Source organism: Trichechus manatus, unplaced genomic scaffold, assembly GCF_000243295.1.
Source record: "Trichechus manatus latirostris isolate Lorelei unplaced genomic scaffold, TriManLat1.0 scaffold00085, whole genome shotgun sequence".
NCBI lineage: Eukaryota > Metazoa > Chordata > Mammalia > Sirenia > Trichechidae > Trichechus > Trichechus manatus.
Window position 1 is genome coordinate 4,407,176 of NW_004444021.1, and position 20,377 is coordinate 4,427,552.

Below are 20,377 nucleotides of genomic sequence, written 5' to 3' on the forward strand. Positions count from 1 at the left end.
GAGAATAGCAGCATAATTGGAAGAGCATAGTCGATGTCACTGAACTGTGCATGTAGAAATTTTTGAAATGGTGTATCTTTGGCTATGTATATTTCCCCCCCCAAAAAAAAAGGTCGAGATGGGAGAGAGTTGACATGTAGTGGGGCTGTTAACCAATGTCTTAAAACAATATGTGTACTACTGTTTCATGAGAAACTATTTGTTCTGCAAGCCTTCACCTGAAGTACAATAAAACATATATATATATATATATAGCTTCTACTATATGTAAATCAATTTCTGGAGATCATATGGATGTTTTCTTATTTAAATCTTATTTTTAAATGTATTATTGGAAAAGCCCAAGCAGCAATATTCATATTATATCCTTATTTGTGTTCTGGGCATATGTCAATGTCTCCTCAGAATTATATATTTATAAACAAAGGTATGTATGGTAGAATGCTCACTCTTCTAAATAGCAGTTGCTATAGCAAATTCTTGCCATGTGTCAGAATCAACTCAATGGCAACTAATAACAATAGCAAATTCTACGCTGCATAAGAAAAAAGAAAGGAACGCTTCTTTTAAAGACCTTTTAAATGATTATAGAATTGTAAAGTACCACAAAAAATTTGCTATATATTATTCTGGATGCAAAAAGAGTCCAAGTTCTCTTCCACAAGCTACGTATGATGTATGGCATTAGGTTAAAATTATAAATTTATTTGAGAAATTTCACTTTTAACATATTCATTACACTTTGTTTTGATAATGCAGGGTATTCCAGCTTTGGTGTAAATCTTTATTAACTACCGCATTGTGATGTAATCCTGCCAAAATAATTAGAGATAGTCTAATAATGTTTTTAGTTAATATCATACAGGTTTGAAAACCTCTTTCCATTTATTTTACAGCCAATGAAGCTATCAAATAAGAGATTAAAAGCCAATGGGTGGCAAATGCAGTAGATACATTTGTAATAAGAGTCTTTCTGCTCAGTGGTTGGGTTAAGGACAGGATAAGGAGAAAATGTCACCCTGAGGATTAATAATTCATATAAACCTTATAAACACATACTGTAGTTGCCTTAACATCACATTTAAGCTAAAGAATAAATGGCTGGCTGCTAAATGAGACTGAAAATTGGTCCTATCTCAGAGTTAATTCTTTACCTAGCGGTTCAAAGCTTCTCTAAACTTTTTCTCCTTTTGAGATTGTTTCTCAATAACCAATGATTTTTGTGGAAATTATGATAGCTAACTTGAAACATTCTGGGTCACGTTTCGTGGTGCTGTTGTTGTGGTTAGGTGCCGTTGAGTTGGTTCTAACTCACAGCAACCCTATGTACAACAGAAGAAAACACTGCCCAGTCCTGTGACATCCTCACAATCAGTGCTATATTTGAGCCCATTGTTGCAGCCACTCTGTCAGTCCATCTGGTTGAGGGTCTTCTTTTTTGCTAACCTTCTACTGTACCAAGCAGGATGTCCTTCTCCAGGGACTGGTCCCTCCTGATAAGATGTTCAAGATGTGTGAGACGAAGTCTTGCCCTCCTCACTTCTAAGGAGCATTCTGGTTGTACTTCTTCCAAGATAGAATTGTTCATTCTTCTGGCAGTCCATGGTATATTCAATATCCTTTGCCAATGCTATAATTCAAATGCCTTAATTCTTCTTTAGTCTTCCTTATTCATTTTCTGTGTTTGATATAAATGGTTGATTCTGATGGGGCCCGATAGGCATTGCTGTGATTATAGATTTAGTTAGGTGAAGTTAATGTTCCAAGTAGTTTGGAAAAAATCTTGAGGCTTCACTGAAGAGCCAAAGGCTGCAACAGGGGTTGGGAGACTAAGGAGAAACAGTTCCCCTGCTAAGGCTCTCCTTCCAGTATGAGAAGTGCTATCTGGAACCAACAGCATCAGTTATTCACTCATTCATTTATTCAAATGTATTAATTGTGTTGTAAACTAAAAGGAACAAAAATTATCTATTTTGAAAACCAAGCACACATAATAAATATCCCACAATTATTATATCAGGCAAAAAAAAGCAAAGATAAAACCAAAACTATTAATTTGCAACTAGAAATAGAATGCTTTATCAGCCCCATATTCTATTCTCCAATGTTTTAATATTTCTCAGATCTGAAACTAGTGTGACCACATAATTGTTTGTCCATATGTGGACACTTTTGAGAATGAAGGTGGTGACTGTAGTTTACTCACAGACAGAACTTTACCTTAATCTTTCTCACTTTAGATTAGTAGTGTACAAATGGGCTAATAGATTAACAGGAGAAGTATTGATAGGTGCTTTAAAAAAAGACTACTAAGGTTATGATATTATGGGTCAATTTAACTGTCTGAGTATTGTCTAATCTCTTTACCTGTCCCAATAAACAAGACATCATATTGGCCATCCTCAGCTTCCACTCGATCCACTGCTATTTGTTTCAGGTTATATTTTCCATCTGTTTTTACCAATATAGGTTTTTTATGAGCAGGTTTTATGGGCTGGTACATTAATGGATGGCTTCTTGCAAATCGGATGGCATCATCTGGATAGTCTTTGGTGGTTCCGTACCTCCCTCCATTCACTTTGCTGGCACACTGGAAATACAAGTGGATAAGATAAATCTTTCTGCCTTTAACCTAAATAGCAAATTGATAATCAGTTATGGGAAGAATAAGGAGCATTAAATATGTTCAATTAATAATTGCCTTTAGAAATATTTAGTAACTATATATTCTTCACTAAAGAAATGGAATCTGCATTAAAAATTGCAAAGAGAAGCTAAATTATGTCACACATATAGCACTAGAAATATATGGAAAGTAGTGAAATCCTAGAAAAATGAAGTACATTTAATACCAGAAGATTTTGGACATGGCAATAAGGTATATCATATTCACGTTTTTTCCCTCTTTTCTGAAATTTGTTTTTTCACCTTGTAAATTAATTCTGATGGTAACAATATATTGCTTACATCAAAACAAAAAGTCTCTTTGTTGTGCAAAATCTTCCTCTCAAGATAAGGATTACAACTACACAAAATAGCTTTCCTATTATTGAGCCTACGATAATATGATAGGTGATAGTTCCAATTGGCTCACTGATCATAGAATTTTAGTTCTATAACATAGAAATCTATTCAGATTTCATCTTTATTAGTTACTGAGAAAAAAAAAATCCCTCTGTGTTCTACTACTAGAATCTGTATTAGTGTGTATTATTTTTGTATGGATATAGGGTCGCTATGAGTCGGGATCAACTCGACAGCAACGGGTTTGGTTTTTTGGTTTTGGTTAGACACAATAAAACAAAAAACTGGATATATGTGCTATAATACATCTCAATTCTTAAATCACTGACTCTAAATTTAAATGTGCAGCAGCACCTTATGCTACTTCTTGGAATACCTTTACCTGTGTTGCTCATGCTTGTAAGTGCTCCCTCATTTAGCACATTTTTGTCCAGAACTACCAGCAATTGCAATGATTTATCTTGATAAAAAATGTCCACTTTAGAATATAAATGCAGTAGTTTAGTAATCAGATTCTGAAAAGAGGGCGTTTTTAATGATTTGTTTTTTGAAAAAAATCAGGTGATCTTTCTTAATTTGGCATGAATTGTTCACTTGAGTGTACTTTCATGATACATAATTGGAAACATTTCAGACCAGCCTGGAAGCAGTTCAGTAACTAGTCACTTCCTCCAAATCTCCTGTAAGACCATGTGGTTTCAAGAAGCATTTCCAGCAAAGCCACAAGAGTGGGCTTTCTCCATTTAAATTGCAATTTCAATCAACAGAGTGAAATAAAATACACTTTATGTCTTACTGGAAGTAATAATTTTAAGCTAGTGAGAGAGAGTGATTGAAATGGTAAAGCCTTACACTTGTTAATGGAGGTAAGGTTTGTTTCCACGTTGGGTTTTGGCTCTGCACAGACGGTTTCTACTTGACTTCCAAGTAATTGTGGAATCAGCCTAGTGATGGGATTTCACCAGCTGCTCATAAAAGTGTAGATGTCGGCTTGCATGACAAGTTAAATGTTTGCTCCCCGTGGCCCACATAGCACATGCAATGATTCTACATTTTTCTAACGTAGTTGCACACAGGATACATGATACAAAATAATAATAATAACTGTTTTTAGACTTTTATGCCAATTAATAGCACAAAAGTTTCAATGGCTAAAGAGAAGCTTAGTAGCATCAGTTCAGAAGCTAGCAGTGGGACTTTCTGTACTTTAGTAACACTTCGTATCGGCACTTTCCTTCTAAAGAGGCCAGCAAGGATGTTAAATAAGGTGCTAGGTGTTCTAAGGGGGCAGAGAAAAAGCTTCTTTTAGATCTGCTGAGTGAGAAGTAACGAGAAAGCCTGACCTTGGAAACTTAGAGACTGACCCAAATATTAGAATATAAAAATTTGGTAACTTCCCCTTGCTTGGAAATTAAATGATGTGTTAATTCTTCTGAAGAGGCTGGGAGGAATATGATCCTCATTTTATTGGATGTTTCTGTGTTCACCAATACCCTTAAAAATAAAATTTTAGTTGGAGCTACTTGGACAGCTGGAATATCAATGTTAATGTATACTTTATAGTGATGCTAAGATGTATCCATATAGGTTATATTCTGTTCCTTAAATAACAAGGTACAACTTGATATGAGAAGTGAGATTTCTTTACCACGCCAGTAATCAAGCATACTTTCAGATGCAGGATTCCTTAATTATTTAACTGCAAAGTTTTGTAAAGCATGTGAAACAGTGAACAAAATATTATGCAAAGAGCCTTTAAAAAATAAGAATATTTTTTAAAATTCCTAAACTTACAGAGCCAGGCCTTGGGTAAGGGACTTTTCCTTCATAGAGTGACCAGTGGTATTCGGGTCCTTCCTTATGTGCATACGGTCCGTTAAAGGCTGCCCGGATACTAGACATGTGATAGACACATATGGCATGGCCTCTAAATAGATTACTGAAAAATACAAAAGAGATGATTACTATTCTGGAACTGACTAGGACTTCACGGAGTCGAGTCCTCCACCCTACATAGATGAGAATCCAGTCCTTTGGGTAAAATGTTACAATCTCTCAGGCATGGAATAGTCAAGAAATGCTAACTATTGTGATCCTTCAAGTATCGAAACTCCAAAATTTACCATTTCCTTAATTGCCTACTTATTATAACTGAAAATGACATTGTTAGAATCACAGAAGTAATTGTTCATTTCCCTTTATTATTCTTAAATCCTATATTGTGTTTTTATACTTTTATGAAGGGTATCTGGCCTCAATATTTAAAAAGATTCATTCCCAAGTTGAATGACTCATTTTAAGGTTTCATCTCATTTTTTGTTGTTCCGTCTTCAGAATGACAGTGTTCTCTTAATCACCATGCTGTTCAGGATGGATTACCCAGTAAGCAAGGTATGCATGGGCTAAATTGTGCTTACTTAATAATCGGTAGTTTACAATGTGAAATTGTGCACCACAGATTAGTAAGTAAACACAATTAAGCCCGTGCAAACTTACCCTACTGTAAGCCCATGTATCTTGCTTACTGGTTAATCTGCCCCTGTTGGTGGTGTTAATGTTGCTACAAATTCTATTCAGTGTATATGATCTAAAGAATAACTCAAAGTCTAATGACAATTTGTTCCATTGGGGTCATGTAGACATTAATAAGCTTGCTGTTTATTCCTTCCTCCAAATCACTGAATACTGTGTTATAATAAAATATGACTAGTCTGAACTAAATTAATCTTGAGAGAATGACTTAAATTATATAAAACTCAGATTCCTCACCTTCACAACTAGGAGCAACTGAAATAATTTTCTTGGTAAAAATTTTCACTTGCAGAGAATGAAGATAGTAGGTTGGCAAGTTTTACTGGGGGCGTTAGTAATCAGATTTTGCAAAGGACATTTTTAAATGATTTTTTTAATCCAGCCATATATTTCTTAATTTAGCATGAGCTGAATGAACTGCTAACATTTCTCCCGCCAAGTGGTTTACAAAATGCAGTTTCATATAAATATAAAATTCCCTACACTCTGAGACACCTGCAGAACAGCAGTTATGTTACTGTCTTAGGACATCAATTCACACATTTTATAACACACCTTGAAGCAATTTCAAATATCTAGGATACTGGGAAAACTAGCTAGTATTCCAACTAAAGTGACAGTAAACCTTTGATCAACATTCTATAAATATCAACCTCTATGTCAGGGAACAGCTGGATTTATTTATAAGTTGTGCAGTCAAAATTGAAATCATGGAATCATGCTTGTCTTTGGATTCTCAGACATTCATTATACTACAATTTAGGAAAATAGCTTATAACCTGATCATACTAATTCACAGAAAACTGTACTTATTATCCCAAAGCTTGTATTTATCATACAAAGTCACTGAATTATTATGCAATGTATAAATGCTTCAATGGCATAAGGGAGAAGATGAAGTAAAAAACAAAAAATTAGGATCTCTCCATGAGCTGTAATAAATATCAATTTACATTAGCTGTTTTTCTTTGCATCAAGTAATAATTGAAAGGAAAAATTATTTCCAGGTTTCTCTAGTGAAAAAAAAAAAAAGATACCTTTATAATAGTAGGACACTTGTCCAAATAGCATTTTTTTTCCAAAATAGACATAAGAAATCACCTGCTGAATAAACAAAAGCTGTGTGGAAAGGCCCTAAGCAAGCACAGTATAAATGACCACAAAACAATGTCCAATGAAATGCAAAAGAGGAACTGAATAATATCATTCTATTCCTGTCAAGAGAACTGAGAACTATTATTTGTTAGTTTTCATTCCAGTCATTTCAACTCCAGTCTGCCTCATTAGGAAAGATACTTGGGAAATAAAGAAATAAATATACAAGAAATTATTTTGTCTGTAAACTTTCAACCAAAACTGATTTTAAAAATATTTTTTCATTCATGTATCGACACACACAAAATATCATTTTATTTATTGTTATTGATTTTACAGCACTCTTTCATTGATACAAAATACAAAAACGTAAGAGGAAAATAATAGAATATAATCCCTAACCTTTTGAGTCAAATTTAAAACAGAGAGGGCAAATCACAAATATGGGATCAGTATAAACCTAAATAGGACCAGGTCAGCCCTGAGTAAAGGAATGAGCAGAGTGCTTTGTGATTACTAACCAAGGAATGTTTCTTGGAGGTGGCAATTGACAAATATTGGTGAACTGATATAAATCAATGTTGGAAGAGAACGTTCATCCTGAGCAAGAGAAATGAGTGAATAAAAACATAGTGATGGGAACTAGCAAAGCAGACACTGGGATTTGTCAAGATATTATCTTGTTGAAAAATAGTGCATGGGAGAGCTTACAGGAAAAATTTCAAAGTTAAAGGGTAACAGTTGATTGTTATTGTTGGTTACTGTCAAGTCAGTTCTGACTCATGATGACCCCATGTATGCAGAGTAGAACTTCTCCACTGGGTTTTCAAGGCTGTGACCTTTTGGAAGCAGATTGCCAGACCTGTCTTTCAGGGCATCTCTGAGTGGGTTTCAATCGCCAACCTTTTGGCTAGTAGTTGAGTGAGTACCTTCCAGGTACTCCTAACAGCTGATAGAGAGCCTTAAAAGCCTGACTTAGAAAATTCTATATGATGATTAAGAACATCGTTCTATACTCTACAGCATGGAAATAATACATGAGAAACTGTATGAGGAAAAAAATCACGCAGTTGTAGGAAAAGAGAAGAAATTAGGATACTGAGCACAAGAGGATGCTGAAGTGCCACAAAAAAAAAAAAAAATGAGGAAGGGTATGGCTTTGAAAAGTAAAGTGCAATTGCAAACAGGAAAATAAAGAGAAATTGGCGACTGATAAAGTATAGAAACTGAGAATGACAAATGGGTCAACAGTATTTCCAAATTACATACACAGTGAAGACAGAGGCTGTGGATCATCTTTTGTTTCATATTGTTTTTATTGACTATATAAATTTCTCACCTTGTAGTGTTAAAAAGTCCAAATATCACTGGGTTCTTATGATCTCTGGTATGTAGCAAAAAAACATCCTCTGAAAAGTTAAAAAAATATTACATTAATTGGTATTTTTAGCCTTTATATGAAGAAACTGTATTGGCATAAAATAATTTAGAAACCATTACAGATTTTAAAATATAAATTTTCATATGCAAACATACAACCATTACCAAATCATAACAGATTGAAAAATTTGTCTCTTCTGGTGGCTTGCAACTGAGCCACAAGGAAGGAACTAGAGACACTGACTCTAAGCTAATGAGACAGACTTATTGTTGTTCCTGCAACCCCTTTATCCCCATCACTTGGACCTGGCTAAAGTGGAAGGAACAAAAACTTGCTCTGAAGTCTATAAGGTCAGATACAGTGGAAAACAAGTTTTCCATGTGTGCTACAGGCCGTGAGGGTTATAGAGAGGCATACACATCAAAGGAGAACATTTAATTTCCAATAATATTTACCTAATTCATCAAAATATGTATCAATTCCATTCATTCCTGGTACTGAGCAAACCAGTCTCGCTTTTAGGAAAGTGCTCCACTTATTCACCAGTATTCTCTGCCCTCCCACGTCATTCTGTGAAAAACGAAAGGTAGGTGAATGGATATGTACAAACTCTTACCAACAACAGTGTTTGTAATATCATGTGTGCAAATGCCAGGAATTGTATTTGTTGTTTTTTAATTGAACTTGGAAAATTTAGCATAATCCTCAAATAATATCATAGATTGCATGCCCCTAGAACTTTTTTTTTTTTTTTTGAGGTTCTTGCATCCTGTTTTATCAGTGAACTTTCACTCTGGTTGATTAAATATATGTTTCAGATATTAAAATTTTAATATATCAGTTTCCCGTAAATAAAGTAGTGGCTGCATGATACAAAAATTTTTGAATTCTTTTATCCATAAATAATCTACTTATCTCAGGAATATGGAAGCACCTATTACTTTTTTCTGTCCTAGAAAAGAAAGCTTGAAGTACACACACACACACATATATGTATGTATATATACATACATTATATATACACACACTATAGATATACATATATGTCTATGTATAAATATATATGTGTTGTTTTTGTTATTAGTTGCCATCAAGTTGGCTCCAATTAATGGCGACCTTATGTGTAATATGTACATATATAAAAATCTCATACATATCTTCCTAGATTTCATAGTAACTCTGTATGTGCATATTATTTGCACTTTTTCAATATATGTTGATATTTCAGTTGGTTTTGAATGTTCCCAAACAACCTATCTTAATATCAAACTACATGTATTTTTCTCCATTACACTAGAATCAGCCAACTGAATCATTTAAGCATACTCATGTACATTATTTTGAACATGAACTACAGCAATAATAAAAAAAAATGGTTAAATTCATTAAAAAAAAGAGCTCGAATTTCTGTGTGCAAAGAGATAAAGCCTACTTACAGACTATTCTTTTTGTTTTCAAACTATTTCTTCTTACTATTGCATCGAAGTAAGGGAAATCATACAAAATGCAAGGCTCTTTTAAGATAAAACTTTCACTAGATATGAAGGATATTAGTTTAGTAAACTTGGATTTTAGACAGAATACTAGAAAATATTTGAAAGGGAAAATCTACTATAAAATTAAGAAAGATGTGGTCATAAATTTTGAACTAAGCAAGCTTAAGGCGGGAGAACGTTCAATCCTCACCACACAAAGTCGCCCCACTCTGGTGTAAATTGCATGGGCATTGTTTTCTGCCTCCAAGGCCTTCTCAGTAAAAAAGAAATATACTTTGTTGTCATCTCGATCTTCATTGTCAGGAATCATATATGAACCTACAAATTTTGGTTCTATAGGAAGTAAGAAAATAGAAGAAGTGAAATAGATATTATGAGAAGGTGGTAACAAGTTATTCTAATAAATTATAAATCAGCTGAGTGCTTAAGTTTAACTCTCATCATTTTATGAAAAAATAAAATACTGTTCTTGAAAAATTTTGCCAAATATTAAAAACTATGTAGAGACCTCCATTTCCTTTGGGAGTTAAGAGTATTTTAAAAAATATTAGAGGAAAATTTAATTGGAAAATAAAGAAGTCAGGGAGGAAAAACAATTTTAAACAACATATATTATAGACATTAAATGCAGGCAAAGCAGGACATGCTGGGGCATCATAATGATAATTGCAGTAAATTTCTTTCCTTTATGTATAAAAGTCACTGTAAATATAAATAGTATATTTTAGTAAGAAAGTCTATCATTACCTTTTTTTATTCACAAATTATCTACAAGTCTAGACTAAACTGGGTCATGGAAGACCAGTTTAGCTTTAAAGTGGAAAATTTATTTTATTTTACATTTTTGAGTTTACAGTATTAAAAAAAACACGTTATCGAGTCAATTCTGACTCATAGAGGATTTAAATGAATGCCTTTGATATAGTATTTGAAATATAGAGGCAGCCTTAATGACTATGTATTTTAAAGCTTTAAAAATGCTTAAAATGATGAAAACAGTCACCATAAAATGTTTTAGTCCCTAGATATACCAGTGTGGCAAAATATTTAAAATAAAATTAAAAAAAAAAAAAGATAAGAACCTTACAAAGAATCCTATGTCAATGAAAGGCTAGTGACTTTCTTACAGTTTTGTTTCTAAAGTGGATTGTGATTCCATTCAAACAAGCAAAGTAAAGCAATCAATTCATTAAAAAAAAATTATAGCAATTGGTAAGTGTAATAACCTATTGGATGATAGTTTTTTACTCTTCATACATTTGCTTTATTTTCTTCACATAAATCCCAATTCATAGTCATTATTATGAAAGTAGATTGGCTTTATAGCTAAGCCAAAACATAATGTCATATTATTTCATATATAATAGTTTTTCTCAAGAATATTGCTAATAAGAACATCCAGAAATTTGTAAAAAATTATAAATTATATTTATTTTGTTATTACTATCAAAATGGCAAGATTTCTGATGAGTTATAGATTTTTATTTACATACTGTTTTTTCCTCAACCTTACCTTTCAACAGGCGCTCGTCATCATGCTCTGTACGAATGTGGGTCAGTCGCCCCATGCTCCGGAAGATCGCAGCGTCTCTGCCCCAGTAGTCACTGTAGAGTCCAGCAAACAATTCATTACCTACATGAAAGTATCAGTTACAAAATGATTCAGTATTTGTTCCTGGATCTGAAGACAATGTACAAACTAGAATTACATTAACAACATCCAGGTTTACTGTGTATATGATATCATAAATTAAAATATAGTGGTTACGGGTGGATGGTACAGCTAGACTGCCAAGGTTTGAAACTTGACTCTTCCACTGAGGAGCTGTGTAAACTTAGGCAAGTTGCTTAACATCTCTGTGTCTCAGTTTCCTCATTTGCAAATGGGAATAGGAATAGCACTTACCTCAATAAGGTTGTTATGAGGAAAGCACTTAAATGAGTGGCAGACACAGTCTAAGCCCTATCTAAGTGTTTGATAAATAAATAACCTTAACCTGGTTTCTTCTTGAATTAACTGAATATACTTTTTTTAAAGTAAAGATTTTTAAAATTTAGGATTCCTGCAAACTAATTCACCTTTATATACTATTACTGTATGAGTATGTATTTGTGTGTATCTGTGTGTATTCAACATTCTTAGCAGGAATTTAAAAAAAAAAAGAATCACAAGTTTCATTTGCATTTATATTTCCAGTTCCACTTTCAACCCCTAATATGAGGAATTCTTCTTTGATCAAAGTGGTTTTATATATGACAGGCTGAATAAGCATATTTTTCTAGTTTGAAATCATGTAACACATTTTTATTCCCAAATTGAAATGTTTGATTAGCTAACGCTGTTGTTAGGTGCCATGGAACCGATTCTGACTCACAACTGCCCCAAGTGACAAGAGTAGAACTACCCATAGGTTTTTCTAGGCTGTAATCTTTACGGGAGCAGGTCGCCAGGTCTCTCTCCTGAGTTGCTGCTGGGTGGGTTGGAACAGTAGAAAACATTTAGGTTAGAAGCCAAGCATTTAACCATTGTGCCACCAGGGCTCCCTTGTTGTTGTGTGCCTTGAGTCAGTTCCAACTCATAGTGACCCTATATGACAGAGCAGAACCACCCTATAGGGTTTCCTAGGCTGTAACCCTTACGGCAGCAGATTCCCAGGTCTTTTCTCCCACAGATGGGTTCTATCAACTTTTCGGTTAGCAGCCAAGGGCTTAACCATTGCACGACCAGGGCTCATTTAATTAGCTAATAAACCAAACCAAACCAAACTCATTGCCGTCCAGTCGATTCCAACTCATAGCAAACCTATAAGACAGAGTAGAACTGCCCAATAGGGTTTTCAAGGAGCGGCTGGTGGATTCAAACTGCTGACCTTTTGGTGAGTAGCTGAGCTCTTAACCACTGTGCCACTATGGCTCCAATTAGCTAATAGTCATATTTAATTATTAAAGAAGTACTTTTATTTTACAAGAAATTGTAGCCATTGTAGATAGAATCATTTTATCTTTAATCTTTCCAGGAGAAAAGGTGAAACAATGACATATTTACATAAGCCCTCTATTAAAACCAACAAAAATGAACAAACTAAAAAAAAACTTATCCCAGGGGGGAAACACATATACATATATATATATACATATATATGTATATATATCCTTATTTACTTTGTTATTGTATCAAAATTTTGAAGAATATGTGCTAAAGTACTTGGGGCTGAAATGTCATGTCTACAATTAATTTTTTAAGGACTCAGTAAAAGAAAGTGTGTGTGTACACACGTGTGTGTGTGTGGAGAGAGAAATGTGGCAGAATGATAACAACTCGTGAATCTAGGTAAATGGTATACTCCTCTTTCAAATTTCCTTTGTATTTGAAAAATTTCAAGATAAACAGTTTAAAAAAAGACATACATATTGAATTTGTCCCACATATTTAACTTAGGCTAAGTGAGATGTATGATAATAGGAAAAAAAAATCAAAAAACAAAAAACATAGATGATTTATGTCTGACTTAAAAAGAAAGTTTGATTTGATCAAGAAAAACTGTATCAGAACTCTTATTTAAGCGTATCATGTTCCTTGGTAATTGTCTTAGTCATCTAGTGCTGTTATAACAGAAATACCACAAGTGGATGGCTTTAACAAAGAGAAGTTTATTCTCTCACAGTCCAGTAGGCTACAAGTCCAAATTTAGGGCATCAGCTCCAGCAGAAGGCTTTCTCTCTCTGTCGGCTCTAGAGGAAGGTTTTTGTGATGCATCAGTCTTTCCTTGGTCTGGGAGCATCTCAGCGCAGGAACCTCAGGTCCAAAGGACACACTCTGCTCCAGGCACTGCTTTCTTGGTGGTGTGAGGTTCCCATGTGTCTCTGCTCACTTCTCTCTTTTATATCTCAAAAGAGATTGGATTAAGACACTAATCTTGTAAACCTCATCAGTATAACTTCATCATAGTGTTAGAGTTTACAGTACATAAGGAAATCACATCAGATTTACAAAATGGTACACATACAATACTGGGAATCATGACCCAGCCAAGTTGACAGATATTTTGGGGGGACATAATTCAATCCATAACACCCCACCCTTTGGCCCCCCAAAATTCATGTCCTTGCAACATGCAAAACATATTCATCTCATCATATCACAGGAAAAGTCTTAACTCCAAGTCCAAAATCCAAAAATTCCTCTTTGTCTGTGAAATCTAAAATACAAGTTATTTGCTTCCAAAGGTACAATGGCAGAACAGGCACAGGCTAGACATTTCCATTACAAATGGGAGAAACTGGAGGGAAAGAAGGGATAACAGGCACCAACCAAGTCAGCAGAACACATTAGGCCACACTGTCCAGATTCTGAGTGGAAGCCCCTCGGCCCTGGGCTTCAGTTCTGCCTTCCAGGCCCACTGGGACAGCAACTCTGCTCCCTCAGCTTTAGGCACACCATTCTCCTAGTCCATTGGAGTGACAACTCCACCCTTAGGAACACCAGAGGCCATGGCTTCACCCTTTGAAACCCCAGAGGTCACGGCCATACCTTTTGAGACTGAGGCAGCTCGGCTTCTTGTGTCCCTTGTCTCTTCAGCTTCTGCTTCTTTGGGCCCCATGCCCACATCTGCCCTGCTGGGGCAAGTGTTACAAAGCTCTGTAGCTCCACTGATAAGTGCCCAGAGGCACCCCACTCCACCAGGAAGCCTCCTGCACACTGGAACTCAGCCCTCTCGCTCTATGGGTCGGCTCCAGCGCTGCCTGGTGCTGGTCTCCTGGTTCTGCTGCTGCCGTTTCTCTGCCACTGCAGGTTCCCTGCTGCTGCTGGTCCTCTGCCGCTGCCGCTCCTGTATCCATTCTCAGTTTCAAAGCCGCTTCCACATTTTAGGTATCTGTTAAAGCAGCACCCCACTCCCGGTAACAAATTCTGTCTTGGTTATCTAGTGCTGCTCTAACAGAAATACCACAAGTGGATGGCTTTAACAAAGAAAAATTTATTCTCTCACAGTCCAGTAGGCTACAAGCCCAAATTCAGGGCATCAGCTCCAGCAGAAGGCTTTCTCTCTCTGTCGGCTCTGGAGGAAGTTTCTTGTGATGCATTAGTCTTCCCTTGGTCTGGGAGCATCTCAGTGCAGGAACTTCAGGTCCAAAGGATTCGCTCTGCTCCAGGCACTGCTTTCTTGGTGGTGTGAGGTTCCCATGTGTCTCTGCTCACTTCTCATCTTTTATATCTCAAAAGAGATTGGATTAAGACTGTATCTAATCTTGTAAACCTCATCAGTATAACCTCATCATAGTGAGAAGAGTTTACAACACGTAAGGAAATTACATCAAATTTACAAAATGGTACACAATCATACAATACTGGGAATCATGACCCAGCCAAGTTGCAGATATTTTGGGGGGACACAATTCAATCTATGACAGTAATATAAAGGGGGAGCAACATAATTTATATCTAAGTCAATTAACAGTCTCTTCACTAGCAATTTTATGTCTGTATTTGGAGAAAGACGGTACTTTGAGACAAAATGCACTCAGTGGCTAAAGGTCTGAATCATTACCTGGGATCCAGTCTGCACTACTTAAACATATATAAAAGAAAGCTATTTCAAAATCATTAAAAGGACTTGGGAATCATCAACTCTAAGGTATAAATGACTGAGATGATAAGTAAGAGTTAATTGAAAATTGAAACTCCAGAGTGAGGATTTTCCTGAAATATTTTTGTTTTCTAATAATTATAGTTTAATTATATTCTTATCTAAAAGACTGAGGCGATTCTGGAAAATTGTTCTAAACATAATTTATCTTTCTAATCTAATACAGAGCCCTGGTAGTGAAGTGTTAAGAGCGTGGCTGCTAACTAAAAGGTCAGTTCAAATTCACCAGCCGCTCCTTGGAAACCTCATGAGGCAGTTCTACTCTGTCCTATAGGGTTGCTACGAGTTGGAATCGACTCAATGGCATCGGGTTTGGTTTTGGGTTTTTGTAATCTAATATGGGCTGGACTTAAGGTTGAATAAAGAGTTGTTGTTTTTGTTAGTTGCTATGGAGCACATTCTGATTAGTGATGATCGCATGCGTGCAGAGTAGAACTGCTCCATAGGGTTTTCCAAACTGTAACTTTTCAGAAGCCAATGTCAGGCCAGTCTTCCGAGGCACCTCTGAGTGGGTTCGAACCGTTAACCTTTGCGACTAGTACTCAAGTTTGCACCATCTAGGGAATACATGAGTTGTATAAAGAGTAGATTTCTTAAAAATCACGATGACAGTTTTGTATATCTTAACTTTTTAATATTTGAGTTAATTTAATTTATTTAAAAAAATTTTAGAACTTTGATATCTGGAAATATTATTGTGGGAAAATAATCTTTGTATTCGTTCACGTCAATTTTAATACACTAATCCCAATTTGGAAATCCTGATGGTGGAAGTGGTTAGGAGTTCGGCAGCTAACCAGAAGGTCGGCAGTTTGAGTCCACCAGGCGCGCTCCTTGGAAACCCTATGGGACAGTTCTACTCTGCCCCATAGGGTCGCTATGAGTCGGAATCAACTTGACAGCAACGGGTTTGGGCTTTTTTATTTGTTTATTTGTTTTAATCCCAATTTGGAACACTGTTTTGACTTTTTTTTTTTTTTTCCAATTTGACAAACAAGTACCCCTTGCTGCCACTAGATGGCAACCCTATGTTATCACATAATGCCATATTCAGGACAGGTTATCTGCACAAAGGAAAATATATTACCAATTTTCCGCAATTTCCCTTTTTGTACGCTGATAAAAGAAAATAGTTTGTGAGAAATTCAAATAACACAATATGAACTGTATGACTTAAACTTCGAAGACCTTAGACAGGTGTTAAAAACTATAAGCTATGTAAACTGAACCAAATGTGTTTCATCTGGACATGTTAGATTTTCCTCAGAAGGGAAAGATTCTTCTTTCATATCTTATTATAAGTGTGAAGAACAAAAAAATTCACAATGATAGGTAATAATGACATTTGGGAAAACACTTCCCTAAAAAAATAGGAAAAGGGTAACACACTAATGAAAAGCAAGAAATTAGAAGCCTTAGGTACAGATATTCCCTGACAGCAATTAAATGAGAAAAAATACTCAACATCATTATAATAATAAATATGATGTACAGTAAATACATATGAATTTGTTATTCAATATTTTGGAAATTTACAGAGTACAAAAATAACATCTAGACAAATCATATTTTCATAGATTGAAAAAAAAATCACAAACAGGAAAATATGTTTTAGGATTTGAATGATAAAAGCAGATCTACTCAAGGACTTAATTTTCTATAGCTATGGAAACATGATATATAATAAACGTATTATCTTAGCCATAACTTTAACTGGTATCTAATCTATTTTGAAGGAGCCCTCATGGCCTAGTGGTTAAGTGCTCAGCTGCTGACCAAAAGGCTGGCAGTTCAAACCCATGAGCTGCTCCGTGGGAGAAAGATGTGACAGTCTTCTTCCGTAAAGATTTACAGCCTTGGAAACCATAAGGGGCAGTTCTACTCTGTCCTATAGAGTTGGAATCAACTTGATGGCAACAGGTTTGGTTTTTGGTACTTAATTTTTATACCATATATTATTTTTCATTCTTTTTTGCACTGATTTCTGATGGTAATTGATATTATTCTAATTTTAGGTGGCCAAGTATGATTATAATTAAGAAATAAAACATATTTGCAGGGTATTTTGATAGATGAATGTAACTTATCATTGGCGTGAACTATAATAGTCTATGTAGAAAGAAAAGAATAGTGGAGTTAGCTCTTCATTGGGAATCTGGCAAACCAAGTCCCCAGCGTGAAATCTGCTGTTTGACAGTGGCAAAACCATTCAGTACCTCATGATCTCTGTTATCTGTGGAAGCAGACATACCCACATGTGATTTCTTGAACCTGTCACACTTTTTTCTCCATTGCCCTTCAAACCTCCTTCCCAGCTCACTTCCCATTTACCTGGCTAATCCTCACTTTCTCCATGAAGCCGTGAGTGACCAAACTTTGGCTAGCTTTTCTTGCTAGTACCAACATAGCCTTCTGTGTCTGCTTCTATCATAGTGCTCATCCTACCCGTTGCCATCTAGTCAATTCCGACTCAATGACCCTGTAGGACAGAGTAGAACTACTCCATAGTTTCCAAGGAGTGGCTGATGTATTCGAACTGCTGACCTTTTGGTTAGCAGCCGATCTCTTAACCACTCTGCCACCAGGGCTCCACTGCTCATTCTACTATATTTTAATTGACGTCTTATCTGTTAATATTATGCCTCACTAGAATGTAAGATTCTTGATATGTCTCATATATTCTTTTGTCTCCAATATGTAGCACAGTATCTGGTGCACAAAAGGCATTCAATAAACAATGAATGGCATAACAACTTAATAAGCAAATATATCTAAAACTCCTTTCAGATGGAATATTAAAAAAAGTGATGAAATGCAGTAAGAAACACTCAGGATAAAATTCTGATTTTCCAAAATTGCTTCCGGCCGAAAAATATCAGAAAAAGCTATTAGTCTTTTATATAAACAACAAAAATTTTGATTTTTTGTTCCTAAAAGAGCTTATGTTGTTTAATGGTTTTATTCATGAGCTCAGGGACTTTTTCTTCTAACATTTGTTTCCAATAGTTTCAGCCCAAAAGGAGAATGCATAGTAGTTGAAAGACTATGTCTACACTAAACTAATTGCTTATATGAAAAAAATAAAATAAGACAATCATTTGAATCTTGGTAATATAATTTCTATTATCTGAGTAATTGATTATTTCACCTTTCACATTTGTGTTTGTTCTCTTGCAGATCTGCCCTAAAATAATATTCTTAACATAACACTTTTCTTTTGGCTTATTTGTTTATTTATATATATGAACACTAGAAGTCTTGTAATTAGTTTTATTTTGAAGATTAAACATTGGTTTCATTCAAGACTGTCCAAGATACATTAATCAAACTCATGTAAAAGATGATGAAATATGGCAAATGCTACCTTTGGGAGGTTAGTTGAAAATAACAGACATAAGTTGCAGCTCCAAATGGTGAAAAATTCCTCAATCTATTTTTTAGTTATAAAATAAAAAACTTACTCATTTATCATTAATCTATTTTAAAACATATTATTATTAATTTGAAGCCCTGGTGGGTCAGTGGTTAAGGGCTCGGCTGCTAACCAAAAGGTGGCGGTTCGAATCCACCAGCCACCCCTTGGAAACTCTATGGGGCAGTTCTACTCGGTCCTAAAGAGTTGCTATGAGTCCGCATCGACCCAATAGCAACTTTTTTTTTTAATATTAATTCAGATTTCTAATATTCATCTTGAAAATTCTGTAGAAATAATAGCAAACAGGAAAAATTTTCTCATTGGGCCTTTGCTAATTTTATTTTTAATGTATATGTTCCTGATATAAGGCAAGTAATACTCAAAGCAAATCATTTAAAACAAAATATACAAAAACAAATCCATTGTAAATAATTCTAAGTTAAAATGTGTAATTAAAATTTTTTTTTCTACGTTTCTCCTTTTTTTAAATTGCAAATGCTAATTAAAGTTTTGGGAAACCCTGGTGACATAGTGGTTAAGGGCTGCAGCTGCTAACCAAAAAAAGGTCAGCAGTTCAAATCCACCAGGCACGCCTTGGAAACTCTAGGGGGCAGTTCTACTCTGTTCTATAGGGTCGCTATGAGTCGGAATCGACTCAACGGCAACGGGTTTGTTTTTTTTTTTTAATTAAAGTTTTAAATAAGCCTATTGTATTGCCATAATATTTAATGGAACTTATCAAGAATTTTGCTCATGGGTTGCATATTCTCTATGTGAGCTTTTCCTTACCGTGTTGAACATTTAGGTTTTAATTGTTTAGGTAGGAAAATTCACAGTAGTTTTCATGACCTTCTCTTAAGTTTCACTCAAGCATTTCTCCTATTCATGTTGTAAATGTATGTTCTACAGACCTAAACAATGTGAAACACATTTGCCTCATGGAACAGCACATGCCCAAAGACTGATTTAGCTGCCCCACTTTAAGAGTGAATTGAATAATTGTGTTAGAAAATTATTCTACTTTGGATGAACTGTTTTGCAAAATGCCTATGATATGCATAACTGCAAAGAAAAATACAATGCATTTGGAAGGATGAAGATGGAAAAGAAAGACCCTTATATTCCAACATCCTAGTTCACACTCAGATTCTGCTTAGTATGCCAAAAGAAATGGGAACAATGTGTAGTTTCATAAGGTATTTTGTTGTTGTTTGGATCTTTAGTTTTTTTGTTTTTGCTTTGGCAGATGGCTAACAATAGTATGAATGTTAAGAAGGTGGTTTCTGAGTCAAAAAAGTAAAAGAGAAATGCATTTGAATCTGTTCATTTGCAGTTGCTGGCACTGGCCTGTATACTCTTCTTATCTTGGTGGCAAACCAGCGACATTGATACTGCTGTGGTCAAACTAGACTCTTAAGGGAGAGAATGTCTATGAGGAATTGAAGACTGAGCCTTTTTCTTTCTTTTTTTGATTTTTCCTCCCATTTTGAGGAAACCATAAGCAAAGTATTCAAACAGCTCCTCAGGGACTAGCAGCCATAGCCAGAAGCTACAGTGAGCATGTGAATAATGGGCATTCTGCCAAATGTTAGTGAGCAGCAGACTTGGATAAGAAATTACAGATATTCTTTAGGGATAAGAGTGTGGTAAGGGAATAACTTTAAGTATAAGTTACTATAGAGTTGGGATGAATTCAAGAAACAAGCCAGCACATTCAGTTGTTATGTTTGTATAAGTTATAATTATAAAGACATATATTTTACTATGATTTAGAATTTTTATTTATTTT

At 35.1% G+C, this 20,377-nt stretch overlaps 1 protein-coding gene across 1 annotated transcript in view; it reads right to left on the bottom strand.

The window, feature by feature from the left end:
* Positions 1 to 20,377, bottom strand: part of SEMA3E (semaphorin 3E) — a 118,645-nt gene that overhangs the window by 37,033 nt on the left and 61,235 nt on the right. Inside the window, exons 5-10 of the mRNA XM_023736043.1 lie at positions 11,042 to 11,161; positions 9,719 to 9,861; positions 8,488 to 8,602; positions 7,991 to 8,060; positions 4,819 to 4,963; positions 2,368 to 2,590 (exon numbers count right to left, since the gene is read on the bottom strand). Of these exons, the coding sequence (XP_023591811.1) occupies positions 2,368 to 2,590; positions 4,819 to 4,963; positions 7,991 to 8,060; positions 8,488 to 8,602; positions 9,719 to 9,861; positions 11,042 to 11,161 (816 nt within the window). The remainder of the gene's footprint in view (positions 1 to 2,367; positions 2,591 to 4,818; positions 4,964 to 7,990; positions 8,061 to 8,487; positions 8,603 to 9,718; positions 9,862 to 11,041; positions 11,162 to 20,377) is intronic.